The 24,740-nt window shown below is 44.9% G+C and overlaps 1 protein-coding gene across 1 annotated transcript in view; it reads right to left on the minus strand.

Moving 5' to 3' along the window:
- Positions 1 to 13,104: 13,104 nt before the first annotated feature.
- INSYN1 (inhibitory synaptic factor 1) overlaps positions 13,105 to 24,740 on the minus strand; it is a 64,768-nt gene continuing 53,132 nt past the window's right edge. Inside the window, exon 3 of the mRNA XM_034409570.3 lies at positions 13,105 to 13,944. Within this exon, the coding sequence (XP_034265461.2) occupies positions 13,249 to 13,944 (696 nt within the window). The 3' untranslated portion in view covers positions 13,105 to 13,248. The remainder of the gene's footprint in view (positions 13,945 to 24,740) is intronic.

Genomic DNA, 24,740 nt, shown 5'->3' on the forward strand with positions numbered 1-24,740 from the left:
CTTCCTTCCTTCCTTCCTTCCTTCCTTCCTTGTGGTTAGAATGCAGTATTGCAGATTAACTCTGCCCACAGTCAGGAGTTCGATCCTGACCTGCTCAAGGGTGACTCAGCCTTCCATCCTTCCAAGGTCGGTAAAATGAGGACCCTGATTGTTGGGGGCAACAGGCTGACTCTGTAAACCGCTGAGAGAGGGCTGTAAAGCACTGTGAAGCGGTATATAAGTCTAATGCTATTGCTATAATTTTAAAATCCAGGATGGGGATTTCCCCCCTTCCCCTTGTTTTTCTTTCCACCTCACCTCTTTTCCCCATCTTCTCCTAAGAAGACATGCCTGTCTAATTCACAGCTCATCTGGCTAGCTTCTCTTTAATGTTAATGGCACTGAGATGTAAGCATTGAAGTAAGTCTAAGCCCTGCAGACTTGGAGCTATTATCATCTCTAACTATAGCCATTCTTCACATTTTTTTCCCCATTCTTCACAGTTAATGATGCTATCGCGTAACAGAATTCCAAAGATGAGGTACAGTGAATAATGTCTCGATGTACCCGACCAGCGTCCTTTAAAATCACATAGTATCTGGTTCCATCTCCCACACTCCAGAAACCAAACTAAACCTAATTAAAGGAGAATATTTGTTTGAAGTGAGGGGTCCTTGGTGCTCTCTGAGATTGGTGGGTTTTCTTGCAGATGTTTCAGTGCCCAAACTAGGTAATGTCATCAGTGCTAGAAGGAAGAGGGGTTTGTGGAGAGGAGGAGGAGGAGGAGGAGGAGGAGAAAGAGGAAGAGGAAGAGGAGGAGGAGGACTGTAGCATCCTTGGTGCTCTATGAGCTTGGTGGCTTTCTTGAAGACATTCCATTACCCAACTAGGGAACATCATCAGAGCTAGAAGGGAGTGGGATTTGCAGAAAGGAGGAGGAGGAGGACGACGACTGTGGGGGCCTTGGTGCTCTCTGAGCTTGGTAGCTTTCTTGAAGACATTTCATGACCCAAACTAGATAACATCATCACGTCTCTCAAATGCACAACCCTTTTGAAAATCATACCCAGATATTCCAGACCCTTCTGTTGAGCTTCATGCAGAATTCTGGAAGGTCTGAATCATATATGACCATGCAGGAAGTCTGGAACTCACCTGGCCAAGTAGAGTAGGCTTGTTGAAGGCTATTAAGGGACCCGAATGGGGATGGAGGGGGTGAGATTCCAGGTAAGGACGCTGTGATTCTTCCAGTACGGCTCACTCAGATAACCATTCAGCCGAATTCACCCCATAAGGGCCGTCAGATTGTACGAAACGTTCCCAGTCCTACCTGCTTTTCCTAAACGGATCAGCATGTTTTCGAGTCTGATTTCCCTGTATTTAAAATTCAGTTGCCAAACCGTGCAACTCCTGTGTGTACAATTAAAAATACATTTGAATGCAATACAGTACAATGATAGAACACATAAAATACCCGAGAAGACATAATAAAAGCCTAGCTATAACAACTATCAAACTTAGTCTGGCAGAACCATAATGGGCTCTCAAAGGCCAGGAATGCTCTCCGCATACCCAAACACTGCAGCGTGGTGAATCAACTCTGGTTTTATTTCAAGGGCAGGTCATTCCAGAGAAGAGATAACTTTAAATATAAAACTCCACCACCTTCTCCTCTTTCTGATAGATGTCAAATGAAGATCAACTGAGGTCATTGGACAAGGAAAGCCCTGGAATGTGGCCTGAGGACCAGGGGTGGGTTCTAAAAATTTTTACTACCAGTTCTGTGGGCGGGGCTTATTTTGTGGGCATGGTTTGATGGTCATGTGACAATTCTTTAGGATTTAGCAGACATACTAGACTACCAGGCCAAATAAAAGATAAGAATAACGTGGGGGGGGGGGCGGGAGGGCCCAGCTCCCAAATAAAGAGAACCGGTTCGGTGACATCATATCGTCACCGCTACCGGCTCGGCCGAACCGGGAGAAACCCACCACTGCTGCAGACTTGTTCTTCTCTGTCCTTCTCTGTCTTAGACTCAGAGGACTGGAAGGAACCTTGGAGATCTTCTAGTCCAGCGGTCACCAACTGCCAAACAGGCTGTTTCTGGCCTCCGGAGGGCTTCCAGGGGACTGGGGAAGGCTGTTTTTGCCCTCCCCGGACTCCTAGAAAGGCTCTGGAGCCTGGGGAGAGAGAAAAACGGGTCTTTCCCACCACCCCTCGAGGCCCTCCGGAGGCCAGAAACAACCTGTTTCCCTACTTCTGGTGAGCCCAGAAGGCCCGAAAATCAGCTGGCCAGCATGCGCATACGTGCCGGAGCTGAGCTTGCGTGCCCACCGATATGGCTATGTGTGTCACCTGTGGCACGCGTGCCATAGGTTTGCCATCACGGCCCTAGTCCGTCTCTTCACTAGACTAGACCAGGGGTGTCGAAATCAAGGCCCCAGGGGCGGATGTGGCCCACGGGGTACTTAGATCTGGCCCAAGGGGCCGCCCTGGAAACAGCAAAGGACCAGTCCGCGGTGCCCCTGCCAGTGAAAATGGAGCTTGGGAGGTTCCATGTGCAGCCTTCCAGAGCTTCGTTTTCGCTGGCATAGGGTTGCAGGAGGCCATGGCAGGCAAAAATGGAGCTCAGGAGCCTGTTTTCGCTGGCAGAGTCCTCGGGCCCCTATAGGCGCTCCTGACACGAGTGATGTTGAACTGGCCACACCCATCCTGGCCACGCCCACCCCAGCCCACGGAGCTCAAACACAACCCTGATGCGGTCCTTCAATCAAATCAAGTTTGACACCCCTGGACTAGGCAGATCTAGTTCCCTCAATTGTTCATCATATGTTTTAGCCTCCAGATCGTTTATCGTTTTCGTTACTCTTCTCTGCACTCTTTCTAGGGCCTCAAAAAATGTTTTTGGGTGTTGTCCTTTCCTGCTTCCATATATCCACCTAGTCTCATTGAAGAGTTGCTGGAAGGTTGATGTTATATTTAATTTGGATGCTGGCTGATTCCAACTGACTCTGGGCAGCCTTTCATGCAAGTTAATGCTAAAAGGAACACTATACATTACAATGTTCCCCAGCCTCCTTGTACTACAATTCCCAACGTTCGCTTCAGGAGAACCCCAACTGAGCATCTTTTGCTGCAGAACTTCAGAAGGTTTTGTTTGTGTGCTTTGTCCCTGGAAAAAAAAATCAATAATAATTCGGTCTCCGTTCTTTTTGCGTCCCCTCTCGTCTTTCCCCAGAAATAAACACTTGAGACGAATCTATTTGTAGGATCCAGGACTACTTAAATATCATGTTCTTGCTATTAACGGCAGTCATAGGAAAGTGGTTAAAAAAAAAAGAAGAAGCTAATAATGCAGACAGAATGCAAAGCTAAAAGGAAAGCAGGAAATTAGAAGGCAAAGGCAAATAGATTAAATGAGGATAAAGCTTTAAATCAATTTAAATATTAATTTTCACAAGTGGCAAATGGGGAAAAAAAAGTTTTGCTGCAGGCAACAATTCACCACCAACAGATCAGGAAGTGGAAATACACACACACATATACACTCTCCCTCTCTCCCTCTCCCTCTCCCTCTCCCTCTCCCTCCCCCCCTCTCTTTTTCTCTGGATGGATGGATAGACAGACAGACAGACAGACAGATAGATAGATAGATAGATAGATAGATAGATAGATAGATAGATAATAGGTAGGTAGGTTGGTAGGTAGGTGGATGATTGGATGATTGGATGGATGGGTGGATAGATAGATAGAAATAGGTAGGTAGGTAGGTAGGTGGATGATTGGATGATTGGATGGATGGATGGATGATTGGATGGATGAATGGATAGATAGATAGATAGATAGATAGATAGATAGATAGATAGATAGATAGATAATAGGTAGGTAGTTAGGTGGATGATTGGGTGATTGGATGGATGGATGGATATATATATATATAGATAGATAATAGGTAGGTAGGTAGGTAGGTGGATGATTGGATGATTGGATGGATGGATGGATGGATGGATGGATGGATGGATAGATAGATAATAGGTAGGTAGGCAGGTGGATGGATGGATGGATGATTGGATGGATGGATAGATGGATGGATGAATAGATAGATAGAGATAATAGGTAGGTAAGTAGGTAGGTGGATGGATGGATGATTGGATGGATGGATGGATGAGTAGATAGATAGATAGATAGATAGATAGATAGATAGATAGATAGAAAGATACTCTGCATATGTGTGTGTATGTGTATACGTGTGTGTGTATACACACACACAAATACATATACACACATACATAAACACACACATACACATATATGCTTGTTTGAAGATAATTATATGACGGATTAAAAGTGTTGACGAGAGCCTTCATATTTAACCACAATGCCAAACAATCCATTTTCCATGATGAGTTATTTTTGACCCTTGTTGGGTTCTTTTTTTTTTTTTGCGGATATTGGGAGTGGGGTGGGTGGGGAAATAGCTTGCCATCCTTTTGAGATGGCCTGTTTTGTTTCCCTGGGTGATCAATGCAGTGCTGGGACTATTCTACAGTGTCTAGAGCAGTGATGGCTAACCTTTTCTGAACCGACTGCCCAAAGTGTGCGCGCGCAAATCCATGCGCATGTGCCCGAACCCCCCAAATGCAAGGCACAGACGGCCCCCACGCATGCCCCCTGGTCCACACATGCGCAGCAGAGACCCATGCCTAACTGGTCTGGCCTAACTCTCCCCTTTAAATTGGGTTTTAAATGTTTTACATAAACTGGATGTTTTTAAATTTGTTTTTTGAGCCCAAATTATTTAATCTATTTTTAATAGCTTTTAACTTTTGTATGTTATTTGTATTTTTATCTTGGCTGTTCACCGCCCTGAGTCCTCCGGGAGTAGGGCGGTATACAAATATGATAAAATAAAATAATAAATAAATTTAAAAAAATGCGCAGTAGAGCTGAAGTGGGGCGACAACTCTCATGCCATCAGAGAAGCCACTGGGTGCCACCTCTGGCATGCATGCCATAGATTCGCCATCACGGATCTACAGGGCTGTGCCGCCAAACAAGCCGTGATTAACTCAAAAAAAAAAACAAAAACCAACAATCCTGTAACATGGAGATTTTAATTTGTACCCTGCCTGGAAAAGAGGAAAGTCCTGCTCCAAATTGGGGGTCTCTCGGTAGCTTCTGGAGATCTTTTATGATGTGTTTAGCCCTTCGGTGTATGAATGATTTTTTTTTTTTTTTTACCAAGACTATGAGCTCATAAAGATGTACTTTATGATCCTTCCTGAAGCTCTTTTTAATGGTTTGGGGTTTTTTTAAAAAGAAAAGGTCAGCCTGTGGCTGCTATTATAACTAAGTTGGGGACGTTAGAACTACGTAGTAGTAGTAGTAATAGTAAGGGTTGTCAGGTTTCGATGCTATCTCAAAATAAATGAATTTCCAAACTGCCGATCTTTAAGGAAATTTTCTCTTTATTTGAGCACAGCGATCTGACCCTGGCTCTTTTGCGGTCAGTACTGACCTTTGCCCCCCAATCCCTCCCTTTCCGATCCCCAATTCTCTGCTTCTCATTGGCTATCTTCCAAGTCACTTTCCTGATCTCTTCTTCGTCAGATCACAGGAATGTCTCCCCCCTCTCCCATCTCCGAGGAGACAGAATCTTCAAAGGGATTTAGTAGGCAAAAGTTCCAATAAACAGGACATCCATTTAAGAACATCATATAACCTGAAGTACTTTTACGTGATTTCTTATCACTTGCCCAATCAGAATCTGCATAACAACATAATTCTGCATAGTCAGTATGTGTTGATTCTAACAATAACTTCATGTGTTTAGTGTATTTTAGAGTCTACACTAGAGTATTTTAGTGTATTTTAGAGTCAATACATACTGTCAGGGCATTGATTAATCCCATTCTGCTTTTGGGATTAATCAACGCCCTGACAAGAGGTACTAACCGGTAGCGGAAATTTCGAGTAGTTCGGAGAACCGGTAGTAAAAATTCTGACTGGGCCCACCCCCATCTGTTCTCTGCCTCCTGAGTCCCAGCTGATCAGGAGGGAATGGGGATTTTGCAGTATCCTTCTCCCAGAGTGGGGTTGGAATGGAGATATTACAGTATCCTTCCCCTGCCACGGCCACCAAGCCTCTCTTTGTAAAACAAGGGTAGGCAACTGGAAAAAAGTTAACCTCTAGATTTTGGGGAATACAACTTTTCAAAATCCCTTATCACTGACCACTGTTATCCAGAGTTTGTAGGAAGTAATACTTCAAGCCAGTGCTGAAATCCAAATTTTTTTACTACCGGTTCTGTGGGCGTGGCTTGGTGGGCGTGGTGTTGGTTGGTGGGCATGGCTTGGTGGGTGTGGCAGGGGAAGGATACTGCAAAATCCCCATTCCAGGGGTGAAATCCAGCAGGAGATGGAGAACCGGTAGCGGAAATTGTGAGTAGTTCAGAGAACTGGCAAATACCACCTCTGGCTGGCCCCAGAATGGGGTGGGAATGGAGGTTTTGAAATATCCTTCCCCTGGATTGGGGAGGGAATGGGGATTTTGCAGTATCCTTCCCCTGGAATGGGGACGGAATGGGGATTTTGCAGGATCCTTCCCCTGCCATGCCCACCAAGCCACACCACGCCCACCAAGCCATGCCCACAGAACCAGTAGTATAAAAATTTGGATTTCACCACTGCCCCATTCCTTCCCCACTCCTGGGGGAAGGATATTGCATAATCTCCACTCCCACCCCACTCTGGGGCCAGCCAGAGGTGGTATTTGCTGGTTCTCCGAACTGCTCAAAATTTCTGCTACCGGTTCTCCAGAACCTGTCAGAACCTGCTTGATTTCACCCCTGCTTCAAGCTTATCAAAGAGAGATCCAGCCTAGAACGAAGGAGAGATTTCCTGACAGTGAGAACAATTAATCCGTGGAAGAGCTTGCTTTAGAAGTTATGAGAGTTCCATCACTGGAGGCTTTCAAGAAGAGAATTGTCCAGAATGGTGAAGGGTTTCTTGCTTGAGCAGGGAGTTGGACGAGAAGACCTCCAACGTCTCTTCCAACTCTGTTTTTCTGTAATTCTGTAAGACCTTCAGATGAGGTGTTCTTGCTATCCTTACCCAAAAATGATGGTGTTCTATCTCCATCACCGTCACCATCTTGGGTGGCCTGGGTTATCTGAGGGGCTATCTTGTCTTCTTTGGCATCTGCCAAATTTTTCTATCTGATGGAATTGATATACTCCAGGTCCTATCAATTGAAGTATCATCTGATGGGATGATGCTTTTCCAGATTCTACAACTGAGAAGGTCTTTTCTAGAGATCCGCGTGAACCTTGACCAAAAACTCACTTGCCTTGAGCTAGGTTGGGGCGATGAACTTCTTACAGGATCTTGAATGTTTGATCAAGATAGGGTTTTTCAAACTTTAAGATATGTAGACTTCAACTTCCAGAATTCCCTAGACAGCAGGCTGGTTGGGGAATTCCGGGAGTTGAAGTCTACACATCTTAAAGTGTCCAACTTTTTTTTAAAAACAACAACAACACTGATCTAGATGTCTATGGAGATTCTCAATTATTCAGGCTACAGTTGTCCCAAAGATGTTGTTTTTCTTCCAAAAGCCAGCTGGACTTTCTTGGGAGATTTATTTATTTTATTTTTTTTTTGGCAAATATTTTGCTTCTCATCCAAGTAGCTTCTTCAGTTCTGGTCGAGATGTTTTATTCTCCTCTAGATATTCATCGTTCTTTTCATTTTTATATTGTTCCTTGCTGTTTTTTAGTGTTATACATTACGGACCCGGCAGCCTTACATAAATTGGATAAATAATAAATGAATAATAAAATAAAGATGGGCATGCAATGTCTGTGTATGTATGAATGATCGGCCATAAAGGAGAAAATAAGAGCTAACCAGATGTTAGGAGACATCTGTTGGATTTCAAGGCTGTGCCTTCCCTAAACAAAGTCCTTCAGAACTCGGAGGAAATAAACATGTAAGGTTTGGTTGGAGGGCAGTCAATTTTATGGGGAATTTTTTTGCTTTAAAAAAAAAAAAAGATAGAGATAGCCATCTAGGATTGTACATTCGTTTGGATGAAAAAGCAGCGGAGGAGCTGATAAAAGTATCGATCCGAACAATGTCACTTAGATTCATTGTTCCGTTCGCGAAGCTGCTCTCAGCTGCAAAGGAGGCTCTTTTCTAGGACCCATAACAGCTTAATTCGGTATAAAATTTTGAACTCGGGGGGTTGATGTTCTCCAATTATTCCTTTCTCTCTCATGTTTTCGGGCAGGCCGCAAATGTTTTATTTGCTCTTTCAAGATAAAATCCATGCAAATGGCAAAGCCAGATCTATAGATCAGCTTTATTGCCGGGCAGAACAGTAGTTATAAGACCAGATAATGGTTTCATTCATCCCCATAAGCAAAAAAAATAATTTTTTTTTTTTTAAAAAGAAAATGACAGTATGTCTCTGTCACGGATGGATGGATTCATACATCATGGGTAAAGACAGCCGCTGTAGCGTGTGGACGTGTTTTCCAGCTGAAGATGTAGGGCATGCTCCCCCCCTGCAAAAAAATTGGCAGTTTATAATATTTAGCAAAGCATGGTTGAATAAAACCACAGCTTAACATCATGGATCAACCTACCGTATTTTGTGTCTTTGGATGTCAACTGATGAATGAAAAGATGTTTCTGTGCCGAAGTCAGCTTAATTGTTCATTTGTTATTCTCAATTGTTATTCTGTTTACATTCCTGCCCTGTAGCAGATTGCTTTTTTGGGGGGGACTTTTGCAAGATAGAATAGAGTAGAGTAGAGTAGAGTAGAGTAGAGTAGAGTAGAGTAGAGTAGAGTAGAGTAGAGTAGAGTAGAACAGAACAGAACAGAACAGAATAGAATAGAATAGAATAAGGGATAGAGTAGAGTAGAGTAGAGTAGAGTAGAGTAGAGTAGAGTAGAGTAGAGTAGAGTAGAACAGAACAGAACAGAACAGAACAGAACAGAACAGAACAGAATAGAATAGAATAGAATAGAATAAGGGATAGAGTAGAGTAGAGTAGAGTAGAATAGAGTAGAGTAGAATAGAATAGAATAGAATAGAATAGAATAGAATAGAATAGAATAAGGGATAGAGTAGAGTAGGGTAGAGTAGAATAGAGTAGAGTAGAATAGAATAGAATAGAATAGAATAGAATAGAATAGAATAGAATAGAATAGAATAGAATAGAATAGAATAGAATAGAATAGCAGAGTTGGAAGGGACCTTGGAGGTCTTCTAGTCCAACCCCCTGCTTAGGCAGGAAACCCTACACCACTTCAGTCAAATGGTTATCCAACCTCTTCTTAAAAACTTCCAGTGTTGGAGCATTCAGAACTTCTGCAGGCAAGTTGTTCCACTGGTTAATTGATCTCACTGTCAGGAAATTCCTCCTTAGTTCCAGGTTGCTTCTCTCCTTGACTAGTTTCCATCCGTTGCTTCATGTCTAGGTAGCATCATCAGTGCTTGAAGGGAGTGGGGTTTGCAGAGTGGAGGAAGAGGAGGACTGTGGGGTCCTTGATGCTCTCTGAGCTTGTTTGTTTTCTTGCAGACATCTCATCACCCAACTAGATAACATCATCAGTGTTAGAAGGGAGTGGGGTTTGATCTCTATTTAAATACAGGTGGCTTGCCCCACCCACTTCTAGCACTGCTGATGTTATCTAGTTGGGTGATGAGAGCCATAAGGACCCCTCCTTTCATCCCTGAGCTACAAATATTCTCTTTTAAACAAGGATGTCCTAGTTAATTTGTTTTCCGAAGCGGAGAAACGCCGTTCCCAAAGCTTATTTTCTAAGTGCCGGGAAGAGAAAATTCTCCCAGTTTATTTTTATTTTTGTTTTTGACATTGTAGCCTGCTAGAGATTGTGGTTTGATATGTTGTTTATTTGTTCTTAAAAAGCTGCAGCTCCAATTTTTTCTCCATCAGCCTCCTTGTCAACACGGCTTTTATATATGAGATTCTTTTCAAATTTCTTCAACCTGCAGGCAAAGAAAGATTCAATTCTTCTGCGTTTCTTTCCAGATCTGGTGACTGCTTGAAGATGAGATATTGCTTTGTTGTCATTAAATAAGTGATTTCTGACCATTTAGATAAGCTGGATAAGAAAAGTAAGTAAGACTTTGCAAGAAATCACCTGCCGTCAATAAACAGTATAACATGTAAGGGATAAAAGGCCTGAGTGGCAATTTTTTTTTTTTCTACCTCGAAACACAATCATTGCTACTTGGCTAACAAGGCTAAGAACTTAAAAATAGGCACAGCAGGAAGTTAGGTCCTTATTCAATGTACATCTTTAAAAATCCATGAACGAGAGTGGTTGACATGGATTTTATTGGAAGGATAGGATAGGATAGGATAGGATGGGATGGGATGGGATGGGATGGGATGGGATGGGATGGGATGGGATGGGATGGGATGGGATGGGATGGGATGGGATGGGATGGGAAGGGAAGGGAAGGGAAGGACAGGACAGGACAGGAAAGGACAGGAAAGGAAAGGAAAGGAAAGGAAAGGAAAGGAAAGGAAAGGAAAGGAAAGGAAAGGAAAGGAAAGGAAAGATAGAAGGAAGAGAAGGGAAAGGAAAGGAAAGGAAAGGAAAGGAAAGGAAAGGAAAGGAAAGGAAAGGACAGGACAGGAAAGGAAAGGAAAGGAAAGGAAAGGAAAGGAAAGGAAAGGAAAGGAAAGGAAAGGAAAGATAGAAGGAAGAGAAGGGAAAGGACAGGAAAGGAAAGGAAAGGAAAGGAAAGGACAGGAAAGGAAAGGAAAGGAAAGGAAAGGAAAGGAAAGGAAAGGAAAGGAAAGGAAAGGAAAGGAAAGATAGAAGGAAGAGAAGGGAAAGGAAAGGAAAGGAAAGGACAGGACAGGACAGGACAGGAAAGGACAGGACAGGACAGGACAGGAAAGGAAAGGAAAGGAAAGGAAAGGAAAGGAAAGGAAAGGAAAGGAAAGGAAAGGAAAGGAAAGGAAAGGAAAGGAAAGGAAAGGAAAGGAAAGATAGAAGGAAGAGAAGGGAAAGGAAAGGAAAGGACAGGACAGGACAGGACAGGACAGGACAGGACAGGACAGGACAGGAAAGGAAAGGAAAGGAAAGGAAAGGAAAGGAAAGGAAAGGAAAGGAAAGGAAAGGACAGGACAGGACAGGACAGGACAGGACAGGACAGGACAGGAAAGGAAAGGAAAGGAAAGGAAAGGAAAGGAAAGGAAAGGAAAGGACAGGACAGGACAGGACAGGACAGGACAGGACAGGACAGGACAGGAAAGGAAAGGAAAGGAAAGGAAAGGAAAGGAAAGGAAAGGAAAGGAAAGGAGGCATCCTGGGGAGGGCAAAAAATGGGCCTACCGGAAATACCGGAAGTCCAAAAACGGGCCCATTTCCAGCCTCCGGAAGGTCTCCAGAGCATAGGGGAGGCCATTTTCACCCTCCTGGAGGCTCAAGGAAAGCCACCGGAGTCTGGGGAGGGCAAAAACACATCCCCATGGTGCAGGAGGCCGAGTAGGCCACGCCCACCATGGCCACGCTCGTCCAGCAACTGGGCAGAGAACCGGTTGCTAAAATTTCTGCATCCCACTCCTGGTTTTGAGGCTGCTGCAGAGGAATCGGAGGGAAAGGAAATAAATAATAAACCAGACATCGGGAAATAAGTAATGCTAAACAGGTGCCAGGAGGCATCTCTCTCTGACTTTGAGGTTCCAGTCTTAAATAAACACAGTTCAGAAAAAGCTCTTTGAAGAGGGGAGGCGGCAAATAAGCACAGGAGGTCTTGGCGGTGACAGTTTATCATCCTAGAATTCTTTGTTGTTGTTGTTGAAAAAGTTCAAAGCGGGAAAGCTTGTCACTTACAGACCCAATTTGTGACTTCCCTTTTAATTCTCCTCCCTTTGAATCTCTCAGCCCCACCTCACTTCGTGAGAGGTAAGAAGAACTCAGAAGGAGGAAACCATTTGGCCCTGCAGAAGGTTAAAGGAGAATTCTTTCTGCATTGGGAACTTTATTTCTACACGAACCTGTGCTGCTTTCAAAATTTCTGCTTACTTTAAAAATAGGAATGAGCACCAGATGTTCCTTTATCCCCCCCCCCCCCACATCTTAAAAATAAAGGACTACCTAACAAGAGTTTAGGGTGACGACAATACTTTTGGATTGTGAATTCTGGGGCTGCAGAGGAGTGGGGAGACTTAGGAAGTCCCAAAAATTAAAATAGAGGCTAAAATGGTGTGATCTAGGTTCCCCCCCCTCTCTCTCCCTCCCTCCCTCTCCATTTGTATCCATCCATCCATCTCCATAATCTCTCTCTCCATCCATCCATCCATCTCCATAATCTCTCCATCCATCCATCCATCTCCATAATCTCTCCATCCATCCATCCATTCATCCATCCATCCATCCATCCATCCATCTCCATCTCCACTATCCATCTCCAGCCATAATATACTTCTATCCACCTCTCTCTCTCCATCCATCCATCCATCACCATCCATCTCCATCCATAATATACCTCTATCCACCTCTCTCTCTCCATCCTTCCCTCCCTCCCTCCCTCCCTCCCTCCCTCCATCTCCATAATCTCTCTCTCTCTCTCTCTCCATCCATCCATCCATCACCATCCACCTCCATCCATAATATACCACTATCTACCTCTGTCTCTCCATCCATCCATCCCCATAATATATATATTTATATCATCCATCCATCCATCCATCCATCTCCATCCATAATCTACTTCTATCCATCTGTCTCTGTCTGTCTGTCTGTCTCTCTCTCTCTCTCCCCATTAGCCAACTCCTCAATCAAAATCACACAATCATTAACCAGGGAGCAGGATGGGGGGAATAAGCTAGTATGTCAAAACATGCTATTCTGAAAAACTTTGGGGGAGTCTGTAAATCTTACTCTTCCTCATCCTCAATAGATCCCCCCCCCGCCTGCTTTGTGACGTGAAATGGCACAAGGTGTGTTTCCTTTCATGTATAAATAAGCAATGCACCAACTGGGAGAAATACGACATTCGACAAACAAAACAGTTTAAATTCCCTGAGTCTTGACATGACGGTTAGGTAGTCAGAGGATATCCCATTTCCATATATTTTTTTTTCATCATATCATGATTATTTATTGACTTAAATATAGAGAGAAATTTATCTATCTATCTGTTTATAGATCTCTCTCTCTCCCGCTGCAGCTCCTTCTTCCTCTTCAGCCCAGCCCACCCTTTCCCCCCTGCTGTTCCTCAGTTCTTCTGGTTGATTTTCTGCTTGTTCGAAATATAAGGGAGTATCGTCTGAGTACTTTTGTCTGACACCGTCTGGGTGCTGCTATTCCTTGTCAACTTCCGCATTTGGCCACTATCAAGGTGAGGGGACCGTCGCATTGACGTCTTGGCCACTAACGCCCCCTTCGGAGTGGTCTCGTTGGGTTCTTCCGGAGGATCATCCGGAAGGGGCCCACTGTCCGCCTCCTCATCGTCATCATCGCAGCACAAAGCATGGTAGAGGACTTTGTCACTAAAACGCACCCGCTCCCTGGTGCCCGGCGTCCTCGGATGGTGAGGTTTGTGACTTGGTATGGAGCTGAACGCTTCCTCGCTGGAAGAGTCTGGGGTTTCAATCCGGGGTCCGTTGTAGAGCAACACCCCACCATTCATCAGCTGGTAATCGGGTTGATGCCCCGGTGGCTGTTGTGGCTGTGACTGCTGCTGCTGCTCCGAACCGTCGCCCGAATCCGAAGGGGTGGAGGCCTCGAGGAAAGAGCAGAATTCCCAGCTGTCCGAAAGGATGTCTGAGGTCATGAAATCCAGGTGCCCAAGGTCAAATATGCCTCCACCTTTCTCGCTGCTGGAGGTGCTGCTCACCGTGGTGGTCGTCCAATCGTCGGGCTCCAGCTCAAACTCAAAGTCTGAGGTCAACTTGTCAATCTGGCTGACCACCTAGAGGGCAGAGAGAAAGGGGAGTTTGTTAAAGACCCTCAGAATATCACGGGGTGGCTCCATAAACGACATTTTCACCTGCTCTAAATCCATTTCAACGCGGCCTCCACGTCGGGCAAACTCAACGGACAGGTTCCTCAACGACCTTCTGAAAAGGCTGGGACTTCAAATCAATTTAATGTCATGTATTCAACGTAGGTGCCACCAGGGGTGGGATCCAACCGGTTTGCTAAACACGTGCGCGCCAGACATGCGCTTTGCGCATGTTCGCAGTTTGGAGAAAACTCACCTTACGCATTGCTGCCAGCAAGGAAAACAGCTGAGGCGCAGCAATCCACTTTGCCGCACCCATCAGCTGGGCTTCGGAAATGGAATTATAGGTGAGTATAACACAGGGGTGGGTGGACGGGCCACTTCAAAATTGGAGCGAACCGGTTTGCTCATGGCTGATCGAGCTAACAGTTCGCCCGAACTGGTCCAAACCATTAGAATCCCACCACTGGGTGCCACGTAATTCCAAACAACCGCCAGGAGCTTTGGCCCAAAATTCTTCTCGTTGCCAGCCAACTGGCTAATAGCCCTTTTGGCCAGGTGTCACAGGACCTGTAGTTCAATTTGTTCAAAGGGAAGGGGCACCAGGTTGGAGAAAGCTCATTTAATTAAAGAAGACCCACCTTCAAGGTTAATAATCAAATGAAGTCTTCAACGTAAGCACTAATAAGGCCTCAAGAAAAAGCATCCCGCTCTTTCTCTATTTCCTCCGTTTAAACTATTTAGTTTGGTGTAGGGCTGGGTGACTTTGGGCCAATCACCAGGAGATTGAGAGTTCTAGTCCTGCCTTAGGCATGAAAGACAGCTGGGTGACTGGGCCAATCACCAGGAGATGGTGAATTCTAGTCCTGCCTTAGGCATGAAAGCTGGCTGGGTGACTTTGGGTCAATCACCAGGAGATAGGGAGTTCTAGTCAATGCCTTAGGCATAAACATTGGCTGGGTGACTTTGGGCCAATCACCAGGAGATTGAGAGTTCTAGTCCAGCCTTAGGCATGAAAGCTGGCTGGGTGACTTTGGGTCAATCACCAGGAGATGGAGAGTTCTAGTCCCACCTTAGGCATAAACATTGGCTGGGTGACCTTGGGAACAGTCCCTCTCTCTTTGCCCAACCCATCATGCAGGAAAAATAAGAAGAGGAAGGAATACGTTCACTGCCTTAAGTTCCTTTTACAGTAATAAAGGCCAGATAAAAATTAAATAAAAATATCAATAAATAAAACAAAATTCCTTTAAGTATGTTGGGATCACAACGCCCAGTTTTACTAGACAGCATGGCACTGCAGTCCTTTCATATCTGAGGACATCTAGAGCGCCTCTCAAAAAGCATGACCTTCCCAGCCTTGATCATCATCTCCTTTTTATGGCCCCATAATCCCTTGCTGGGTGGAGTCCGGGCAACTGAATGGAGCAGAATGATTAGTGGCCAAATGCCCTTCCTGTCACCAATGCAGAGTTTTGTTTAGCAGATATATTCTCATTGTGCCCAGAGAGAGAAATATCTGCCCCTACCTAGGATTGAACTCACAGCCTCCTGATTGTGAGGTGAGAGCTCTACCTCTAGCCCATCGCACCACTCACCTTCCCAGCCTTGATCCACGATAGTTATTCCGTCACTTATTCCCTATCCCCTTTCACTCCCAGGATGGGGCAAGAATCCCCTTTATGAGGGATGACTTAAAGCCACACCAACCTTGGGGTTTTCTCACCATCCTTCTTCTGCTCTCCCGCCAGCATCTGGTGACCATGGGAGATGCGAAGTCATGCAGAGCTGATTGCTTTTCAGAGCAGGAGTTAAAGCTTTCGACAATCGCTTTGAGCCTACCCAGACCAAATTCATTTTGACCGTGAAGAATTTTCTTTTTGGGAAAATCTTGTACACTTTCAAGAGGAGAGCAGAAAATATTCCTCCAACCTCAACATCACAGCTTGGCTCTCTTCTTAACGAAGTGAAAGGGAAGGCTGGCACCATGCTGGCACGGAGGAATGGACGTGGCAAAGGTTTTCAGCAGAAGGACGGGAACAAAAGCAATATATTTGGACACGAAAGAGGGAGGTGGTGGCTCAGTGGCTAAGACGCTGAGCTTGTCGATCGAAAGGTCGGCAGTTCAGCGGTTCGAATCCCTAGTGCCGCGTAACGGGGTGAGCTCCCATGACTTGTCCCAGCTTCTGCCAACCTAGCAGTTCGAAAGCATGTAAAAAATGCAAGTAGAAAAATAGGGACCCCCTTTGGTGGGAAGGGAACAGCGTTCCGTGCGCCTTTGGCATTGAGTCATGCCGGCCACATGACCACGGAGACGTCTTCGGACAGCGCTGGCTCTTCGGCTTTGGAACAGAGATGAGCACTGCCCCCTAGAGTCAGGAACGACTAGCACATATATGCGAGGGGAACCTTTACCTTTACCTATTAGGACATGATGCTTTAAGAAGCAATGTCTCTTCATCAAGAGAATCTTTTTTTTTTAAATGAAGGGTGGGGGGAGGGAAGATCAATCTTGACGTTAACAGTTGTCAACATAGAATGCCAAGCTTCCAATAACGGATTCCTTTTCTACTTTCTATTTGTTTGTTTTTTTTAAAGGTGCTGTGGGTTGCTACAAAAGGGGAAAAAAAGAAAAAGAGATGAAACGAAAAAGTCACAGCTAATCATTTTCTGCTCCACCATGGAGAATATCGTTAATGCAATTAACCGAACCATCAGAGAGAATTTAAATGATGGCTACGCAAGTTCAAGACAAGCTACACAAGAGACAGAATGCAGCTCTTCTCTAAGATGGAGCTGAAAGATTTTGCAAAGAGGGGATGACCTAATCATCATTGTTATTGGCAAGGAAAGGATCATCTATTACCAAGAGAAGAGGATCCTCTTTATATATTCATATACTCGTATGTTAAGGTAGATCTCAGTCGTATCTTCGGGTTCAAATATTAAAGCAAAAGTTGATTCTGGAAAAAGTGCAGAGAAGAGCAAGAAAGATGATTAGGGGACTGAAGGCTAAAACATAGGAAGAACGGTTGCAGGAACTGGGTATTCTGGTCTAGTGAAAAGAAGGACTAGGGAGGACATGATAATATCTGAAGGGCTGCCACAAAGAAGAGGGGGTCAAGCTATTCTCCAAAGCACCTGAAGGCAAGACAAGAAGCAACTGATGGAAACTAATCAAGGAAAGAAGCAACTTAGAACTAAGGAGAAATTTCCTGACAGTTAGAACAATTAATCAGTGGAACAACTTGCCTCCAGATGTTGTGGGTACTTCAACACTGGAGGCTTTTAAAAAGGGACTGGACAGCCATTTGTCTAAAGTGATATAGGGTTTCCTGTTTGAGTAGGTGTCCTCCAGGGTTCCTTCCAGTTCTATTCTGACTGATTGATTGACTCAAAGAATGAAACAGTACCATGTCTACTTCCTTGTAATTTCCTTGTTAATAAAAACCCAAAGATCTAAATGAATAGGTTAGGTTATGGGGTTATGAGTCATTCATAGGATCATAGTCCTAGACAGGCCACCTAGTCCCATAGACACTGTCTAGTCCACCACCTCCTCAGTGCAGGATTTGTAAGATTACCTTTAACAGATGGACATGAGAAGAAACAATGGATGGAAACTAATCAAGGGGAGAAGCAACTTAGAACTAAGGAGAAATTTCCTGACAGTGAGAACAATTCATCAGTGGAACAACTTGCCTCCAGAAGCTGTCAATGCTCCAACACTGGAAGTTTTAAAGAAGATGTTGGATAACCATTTGTCTGACGTGGTGTAAGGCTTCCTGCCTAAGCAGGGGGTTGGACTAGAAGACCTCCAAGGTCCCTTCCAACTTTAACTATTCTGTTAAATCTGTCCCAAAGACATTCTCTATTCTCCCCCACCGCAAGTTGAGCTGTCCATGGTTCTGAAACATCAAACGTCTCTGCAGATTACATTCTTGTGAATCAGAACAGCAAGTCAAATGTCTCCCCTACCCAACACCCAGAGAGTAGGAAGGTAAAAGGAAATCTATATATATGTGAGGTTTGTCAAAACCTAACCATGGACTGAACTGAGTCCTCTTGTGTCCATCCGTAGAGAAATCTACACAAAAAGAAGTGATTAGAGGAAGATGTCCATAAAAAGAGCCATATTTCTGAACGTGGCATTCAAAAATAGGACTCTCTGGAGGCCCTTGCATTTTAATACTGCATATCTTAGAGGAATTTATTTAAAGCAGGAAGTACCTTTTAAAAAGGCTGTTTAAAAAGGGTTCTCATAGTAATTCAGATTACCTACCAATAAGGTAAAGGTAAAGATTCCCCTCGCACGTATGTGCTAGTTTTTCCTGACTCTAGGGGGCAGTGCTCATCTCCGTTTCAAAGCTGAAGAGCCAGCGCTGTCCGAAGATGTCTCCGTGGTCATGTGGCCAGCATGACTCAACGCCAAAGGCGCACGGAACGCTGTTCCCTTCCCACCAAAGGTGGCCCCTATTTTTCTACTTGCATTTTTTACATGCTTCCGAACTGCTAGGTTGGCAGAAGCTGGGACAAGTAACAGGAGCTCACCCCGTTACGCGGCACTAGGGATTCGAACCGCTGACCTTTCGATCGACAAGCTCAGCGTCTTAGCCACCTTCCCTTACCTACCAATAGACACACACAAATGTGTCTGCCTATTAGAGAAGGTCAGAAATGACAGATTATTTTAATGAATCTTAAAAACAATCACGGGGAGAATTCATTCCATAAAAGCCACAACCGTCAGCCCAAGTTAGAAGGAACCTCTAGGTAAACCAGGATGCAAACAACCAGAGAAGCGGTTTCAGACACAATTTCATTCTCACTTCCATGTCAATGCAGGATGATATTTCCTGCATGGGATTGGAGGAGACTTCAAAAATCTTCTGGTAGAATAAATCTCTTTTTAGTGCCGCAGTCATCTTGGTTGTTTCTGCAGCACTGAAACAGCAGATGGCAGATAAAAATTAACCAAATGTCAGTCTGTTAAAAGTATAGATCAACTCAAAGGCATGAAATAATTCCACAAAAAAAAAAAAAAAGAAAAAGAAAAAGAAAAAGAAAAAGAAAAAGAAAAAGAAAAAGAAAAAAAAGATCTGAATAACAAAGGACGGTCTTGACCCAAATCCTACAAGGAAATTGAGAAGATCTGCAAAGACAAGAGGCCTGTTTTGAAGGTAAGGGTTGCCCGTTAAGAATATTAAAAATGGAGTTGGTGAACAAAGCATTTGGGCTATCTTTACAAAAGGCTATGGCAGTGGTGAAATCCTCCCCGGTTTGCCACTGGTTTACTGCACATGCATGTATGGTACATGCCAAACGTGTGCTGCACGTGGAAAAAGGACACTTGAGAAGGTAAGTAGAACAGTGAGGGGGGGAAAACAGCTGTGCCGCATGATTTAGATTCACTAGAAAGCAGGATTTCCTCCTTTCTAACAATTTTAAATCGTGCGGCACAACTGATCATCAGAAATACCGGTTCGGACCAACCGGTAGCTTTTTTTTTTACTACCGGTTCGCTGAACCGGTAGCTTTTTATCACTACCGGTTCGCCTGAACTGGTGCGAACCGGTAGGATTTCATCACTGGGCTATGGACATCAGAAGGACATCACATCCACCCCTTTGAGTTTATTCACACAGAACGCTTGAGCAGGTCAGCTGAAATCTGGCAGCTTAACAAGATGCCAAATCATGGTTACTGTTAATCTTGGGTTTTGTTGGCTGGGCTTTCCGGAATTTTTTGGGTGATCTGACAGTTGTGTGATTCTATTGAGCAAAGATAGAAATGAGTTGATCCCTTAAGTAGGTTCAGTGCGATTGTAGTCAATAGCACCATGTTTTTTCCCCTTGCCTATGATTTGATTGGGAACGCGGTGGCTCAGTGGCTAAGATGCTGAGCTTGTCAATCAAAAGGTCAGCAGTTCAGCGGTCTGAATCCCTAGTGAAAAGAAGGACTGGGGGGACATGATAATATTTGTGGGGCTGCCACAAAGAAGGGGTGGGTCAAGCTATTTTCCAAAGCACTTGAAGGCCAGACACGGAATAATGGATGGAAACTGACCAAGGAGAGATTCAACTTGGGTGGGTGGGTGGGTTTACAACCTTAAAATATATACCTGTACTCAAATTGTTTTTGCTTTGCACAGGTTGCCTTCAGGAAGTGAGGGGAGCCGAATGTCAACTCGCAAAGCATTCCTGGCCTGCTCTCGAGTTGCCATAGGGGATGGGAAACTAGCAAAACGGCACCACAGCCAAAGACAGATGCACATTCCATGCTTACCTCTCTCAAGGCTGTATCCCAGGGTTACCTACAGCAGCTGGAGGGGAGTGGAAATAAGGAGAAATTTTCTAACAGTGAGAGCAATCAACCAATGGAACAGAAGTTGCCTTCGGAAGTTGTGGGAGCTTCAATCAGTAGAAGTTTTCAAGAAGAGACTGGTCTGCCATCTGTCAGAAATGGTGTAGAGTCTCCTGCTTGGGTGGGGGGTTGGACTAGATGACCTACAAAGTCCCTTCCATTAATCTGTATCTGTATCTAATTTGTATCTTACACACTAACTCACACATACACAAACAAACTAAATGAACACTAACACGCTTCACATACTGTGTCGGGTGAACGCATCCAGTCTCTCTGTCTCAGATTAGTCAAGCACAAAGAGGTCTTCCAGGGTACGACGGAATCACCTCCTTGACATACAGTCTTGTGAATCTTCCACGTTCTGAGGCACCCTACCACTGAATATCATTTGCAGAGCAGAAAGCGTCGCTTTTCTGTTCTGCTTCGCCTTTGCCTTGATCTGGCAGGATCCTGTTCTCCGTTACTGCTGGCCTTCGCTGCTTTTTCTCCCAGCAAACGACAGCTGTCCAACCTCTGCAGCTTTTCAAAAATCAGCCTTTGATCACCGAACCTTCTGAGTCGCCTCCGTATCTCCAAAGTTGCCCAGCTTTCCAACTCAGGTCTCTGAATACAAACACATTTAGCTGCCCTTGTCATGTTGAATAATGAATGCCTACTTATGTCCTTACACATTTGGTTGGGTTAATAAATATTCATGCGTTCCCTGCAATGGCACTACGAGCATCAGGAGAGAAGGGCCTCTCTCTCGAACGTTAGCTGGAGAGGAATGGTGGCTTGACCACGGAGCTGAGGGCAGGATCCTGCTTCGGGAACGGGAAATGAAATAGAAAGGGGCTTTCCCCAAACAGGCAGAAGGATGTAAAAAAAAAATTAAATAAATAGGGAATCTGGCTAGGTGGTAGCATCTAGATGGCTTTGTTGATCTTCTGGGGATTTCCCACTCTCCAAGATCCCACTTTGAGAGATGCTGGCAAAGGAGCTAAAAACCCTGGAAAACGACTAAATGCGGACTACCCATTGTTTTTAACAAGATAGCTTGTTGGGACGTAGGAATGTGCAAAAGAGAGAGGAGAGAGATAAAATACGATGAATTGGCAGGGGCAGGGGCCGGAGAAAAGATGGAAAAATATTATGTATATGTTTTGTTTTGTTTTTCCATCTAAGATTGAACCGAAAGAACTGCATGCTATCAATATTTTAGTTAGAAAAGGTGAATGAACCAGTAAGGATGCCTGTGTAAGGGGAAGGATTAGATTGGTATGAATGGATTTAGCAGCTTTTGTTTTCTTCTAGAATCTGGATGATGATGATGAAGATGATGGAGGAGGTGGAGGAGGAGGAGGAAGAGGAGGAGGAGGAGGTGGTGGAGGAGGAGGTGGTTATGCAAGAGCCTCGGTGGTGCAGCGGACTAAAGAGCTGTTTTTTTGTTTGTTTGTTTTTTTTGCTTTTAATTTATATGCCGCCCTTGTTTTCTGGTTTTCGCCCTCCCCAGGTTCCAGAGGCTTTCTTGGAGCCCGGGGAGGGCGAAAACAGCCTTCCCCACTCCACCGGAGGCCCTCCGGAGGCCGGAAACGGCCCATTTCCTGACTTCCGGTGAGCCCGGAAGGCCTGAAAATTAGCTGGCCGGCGCGCACATGCGGACTGGAGCTGACCTAAGGCAACACTCGCATGCCCACAGATATGGCTCCGCGTGCCACCTGTGGCACGCGTGCCATAGGTTCACTGTCACGGGTGTAGGGTCTCCTGCTTGAACAGGGGGTCGGACTAGATGACCTCCAAGGTGCCGTCCAGCTCTATTCTGATTCTGATTTTTTTTTTTTATCTCCAAGAACTCAAGGCAGCATTCAGTCTTCCTTCCTCCTGTTTTATTCTCATGCCAACCCTGCCAAGCAGGTTGGACAGAGAAAGGAATGGGCAAATCTGTTCCATGGCTAACCTTCAACTCTTGCCCCAGGAGATTCCATTAATTCCATCCTGGTGGCACAGCAGACTAAAGCACTGTTATTAATACCAACTGCCTGCAATTACTGCAAGTTCAAATGTCACCAGGCTCAAGGTTGACTCAGCCTTCCATCCTTTCAAAGGTAGGTGAAATGAAGACCCAGATTGTGGGGGCAATAAGCTGACTTTGTATAAATATACAAAAGTATGAAGGCTATTGCTTAACGCATTGTAAGCCGCCCTGAGTCTCCGGAGAAGAGCGGCATATAAATAAATAAATAAATAAAAAACATGTGTGAAACAAAGCCCCCTAGGAACATAGATTCTCAAATATTTGGCACTCCCTCTACAATTCTCCAGCTCCCTCACCAGTGACCCCCACCCCTAAAGACCTGGCATTTGCATTCAGCGCCCCCCCACCCCCTGCCAAGCATCTGCAGGAAATTCATCGCATCCAATGGTGGCGTTGAATATTCATTTCTGCTCAAAGGCAAGATGAAACTCATTAGGGGTATGAAAATAAGCAGGTTGAACTTGGAACTGAAAGAATGATTTCCTTGGGGAAATTGAACACGTTCGCCTGCCTGGGGCTGTTAAAAGTTGCAGTCAGGTGGTTGGTAATATGAAAAATCATCCACAGGACAATTACACATGTTTGACACATTTTTAGCCCTCGCTGATGAGCAGGAGCGATATGGAACCACTTTTGGAAATGCAATGTAATTATAGACGTACAGCACGGCGGTGGATTGACTCTTGATAATGCCACAGGGATTTCAGAACCCGTGGCTGTAATTCCAGACAGGTAGGAAAAGAAGAGGCAGAGACTGGAGGTGGAGTCAAGAGAGGAATCAGCCTAGAATCATGATGTTTAGTGGTGGGATTCAGCCGGTTTGGGAGAACCAGTAGTTAAATTTCTGGCTGGCCCTGCCCTGCCCTGCACCTTCCAGGAGTCCCCACACACCCCATTTTATTTATTTATTTATTTATTTATTTATTTATTTATTTATTTATTTATTTATTTATTTATTCATTAGTTCGATTTATATATGCCGCCCTTCTCCGGAGACTCAGGGTCGTCTTACAATGCATTAAGCAATAGCCTTCATACTTTTGTATATACCTGCTTAGTAGGGCAGGTATTTTGGCTCCCAGGTATGTGCAGGGAGGCCCACTAGGTCTAAAACGGGGCATAGGGAGGTGCGGTGCCCCCCCTGTGGCCTGTTTTTGCTCCCAGGAGGGTGCAGGAGGCCACACCCCCTGGCCATGCCCACCATGGCCACGCCCACCCAGCTGGTCATTAGGGCAGCGAACCTGTTGTTAAATTATTTGAATCCCACCACTAATGATGTTCCCACAAGCGACCCCAGTCCAACTCTCTTGAATTCCGTTAACTCTTATCTAGCCCCAATTTAGTGCTGATGTCAACCCTGAAGCTGGCCTAACTGTGGCCACTTTCGTCTTGTAGCTTTCCTATAAGGAGGTTTCTCTTCGCATTGTTGGGAGTTGGGAGGCCGATCCAATCAACTTGTGCTAATTAGGCTGTGCTGAAGCTGAAAGGAGCTGTTTCTTCTCGCTGTTTGCTTGCAAGGAGGTAAACTGCTGGGAGGCAGACGCCAAAGGTGTGGGTGGGGGGCAGAGGGTGGGCGGGGCTACATTCGGTGTATAAGACGCACCTAAATTTTCACCCTCTTTTAGGGGGGAAAAAGGTGCATCTTATACTCCGAAAAATACAGTAGGCATTTTCTGCTCTTTCCAAACAGACCTAGAAAAAGGACTGCTGTGACATAACTTCTTCCTTCTTATCTTATTTAATTGCCAAACGTTCTGATATGCTGGGTCTGCTCTCCCACTCGGTGAGTGAGTCACACGATTTCAAAATTCTCGGTGGGTTTTTTTCTTCCTGAATTCAGAAAAGCACTTCATCAAGGGCTTGACCTGACGTGGTGAAGGTTTAAGTGGGATGTGTGTATATGTGAATGTCGAGTTCCTTCCGGTTTCCATTTCCTTACTTGAGGGATGGAGAATGTCTGTTTGCGTCTAAAAATTGCTACCTTGGGTAGGTGCCAGGAGCCAGGATGTCTGGGGTAACAAATTTAAAAGTTGAACCAACATTGACAGTTTGGAAGCCTTTTGGCCTTTGAAACATGGTTCCTGCTAATGGGAACGCACCTCCTAGGTTGTCGTCTTTGGAGAGGGATCATGGCTCAGCAGAGCACCTGCATGGCTCTCCAGAGATCCCAGATTCATCCCTGGTGTCTCCATGAAACCTGGATAGAGATCTTTCACTGCCTGGGTCTCTAAAGCTGTTCAGAGTAGACTGAAGTTGCAATTTTCCTGAACTTTAATGCTACAGACTTTAATTTTTACTAGTACTGCAAGAGTCAATAGCAGGGGTGAAATGCTCCCGGTTTGGACCGGATCGCCCGATCCGGTAGCGATGGTGGCGGGTGGTT

This window comes from Pantherophis guttatus, chromosome 13, assembly GCF_059756535.1.
Source record: "Pantherophis guttatus breed Tessera chromosome 13, ASM5975653v1, whole genome shotgun sequence".
NCBI classification, from domain to species: Eukaryota; Metazoa; Chordata; class Lepidosauria; order Squamata; family Colubridae; genus Pantherophis; species Pantherophis guttatus.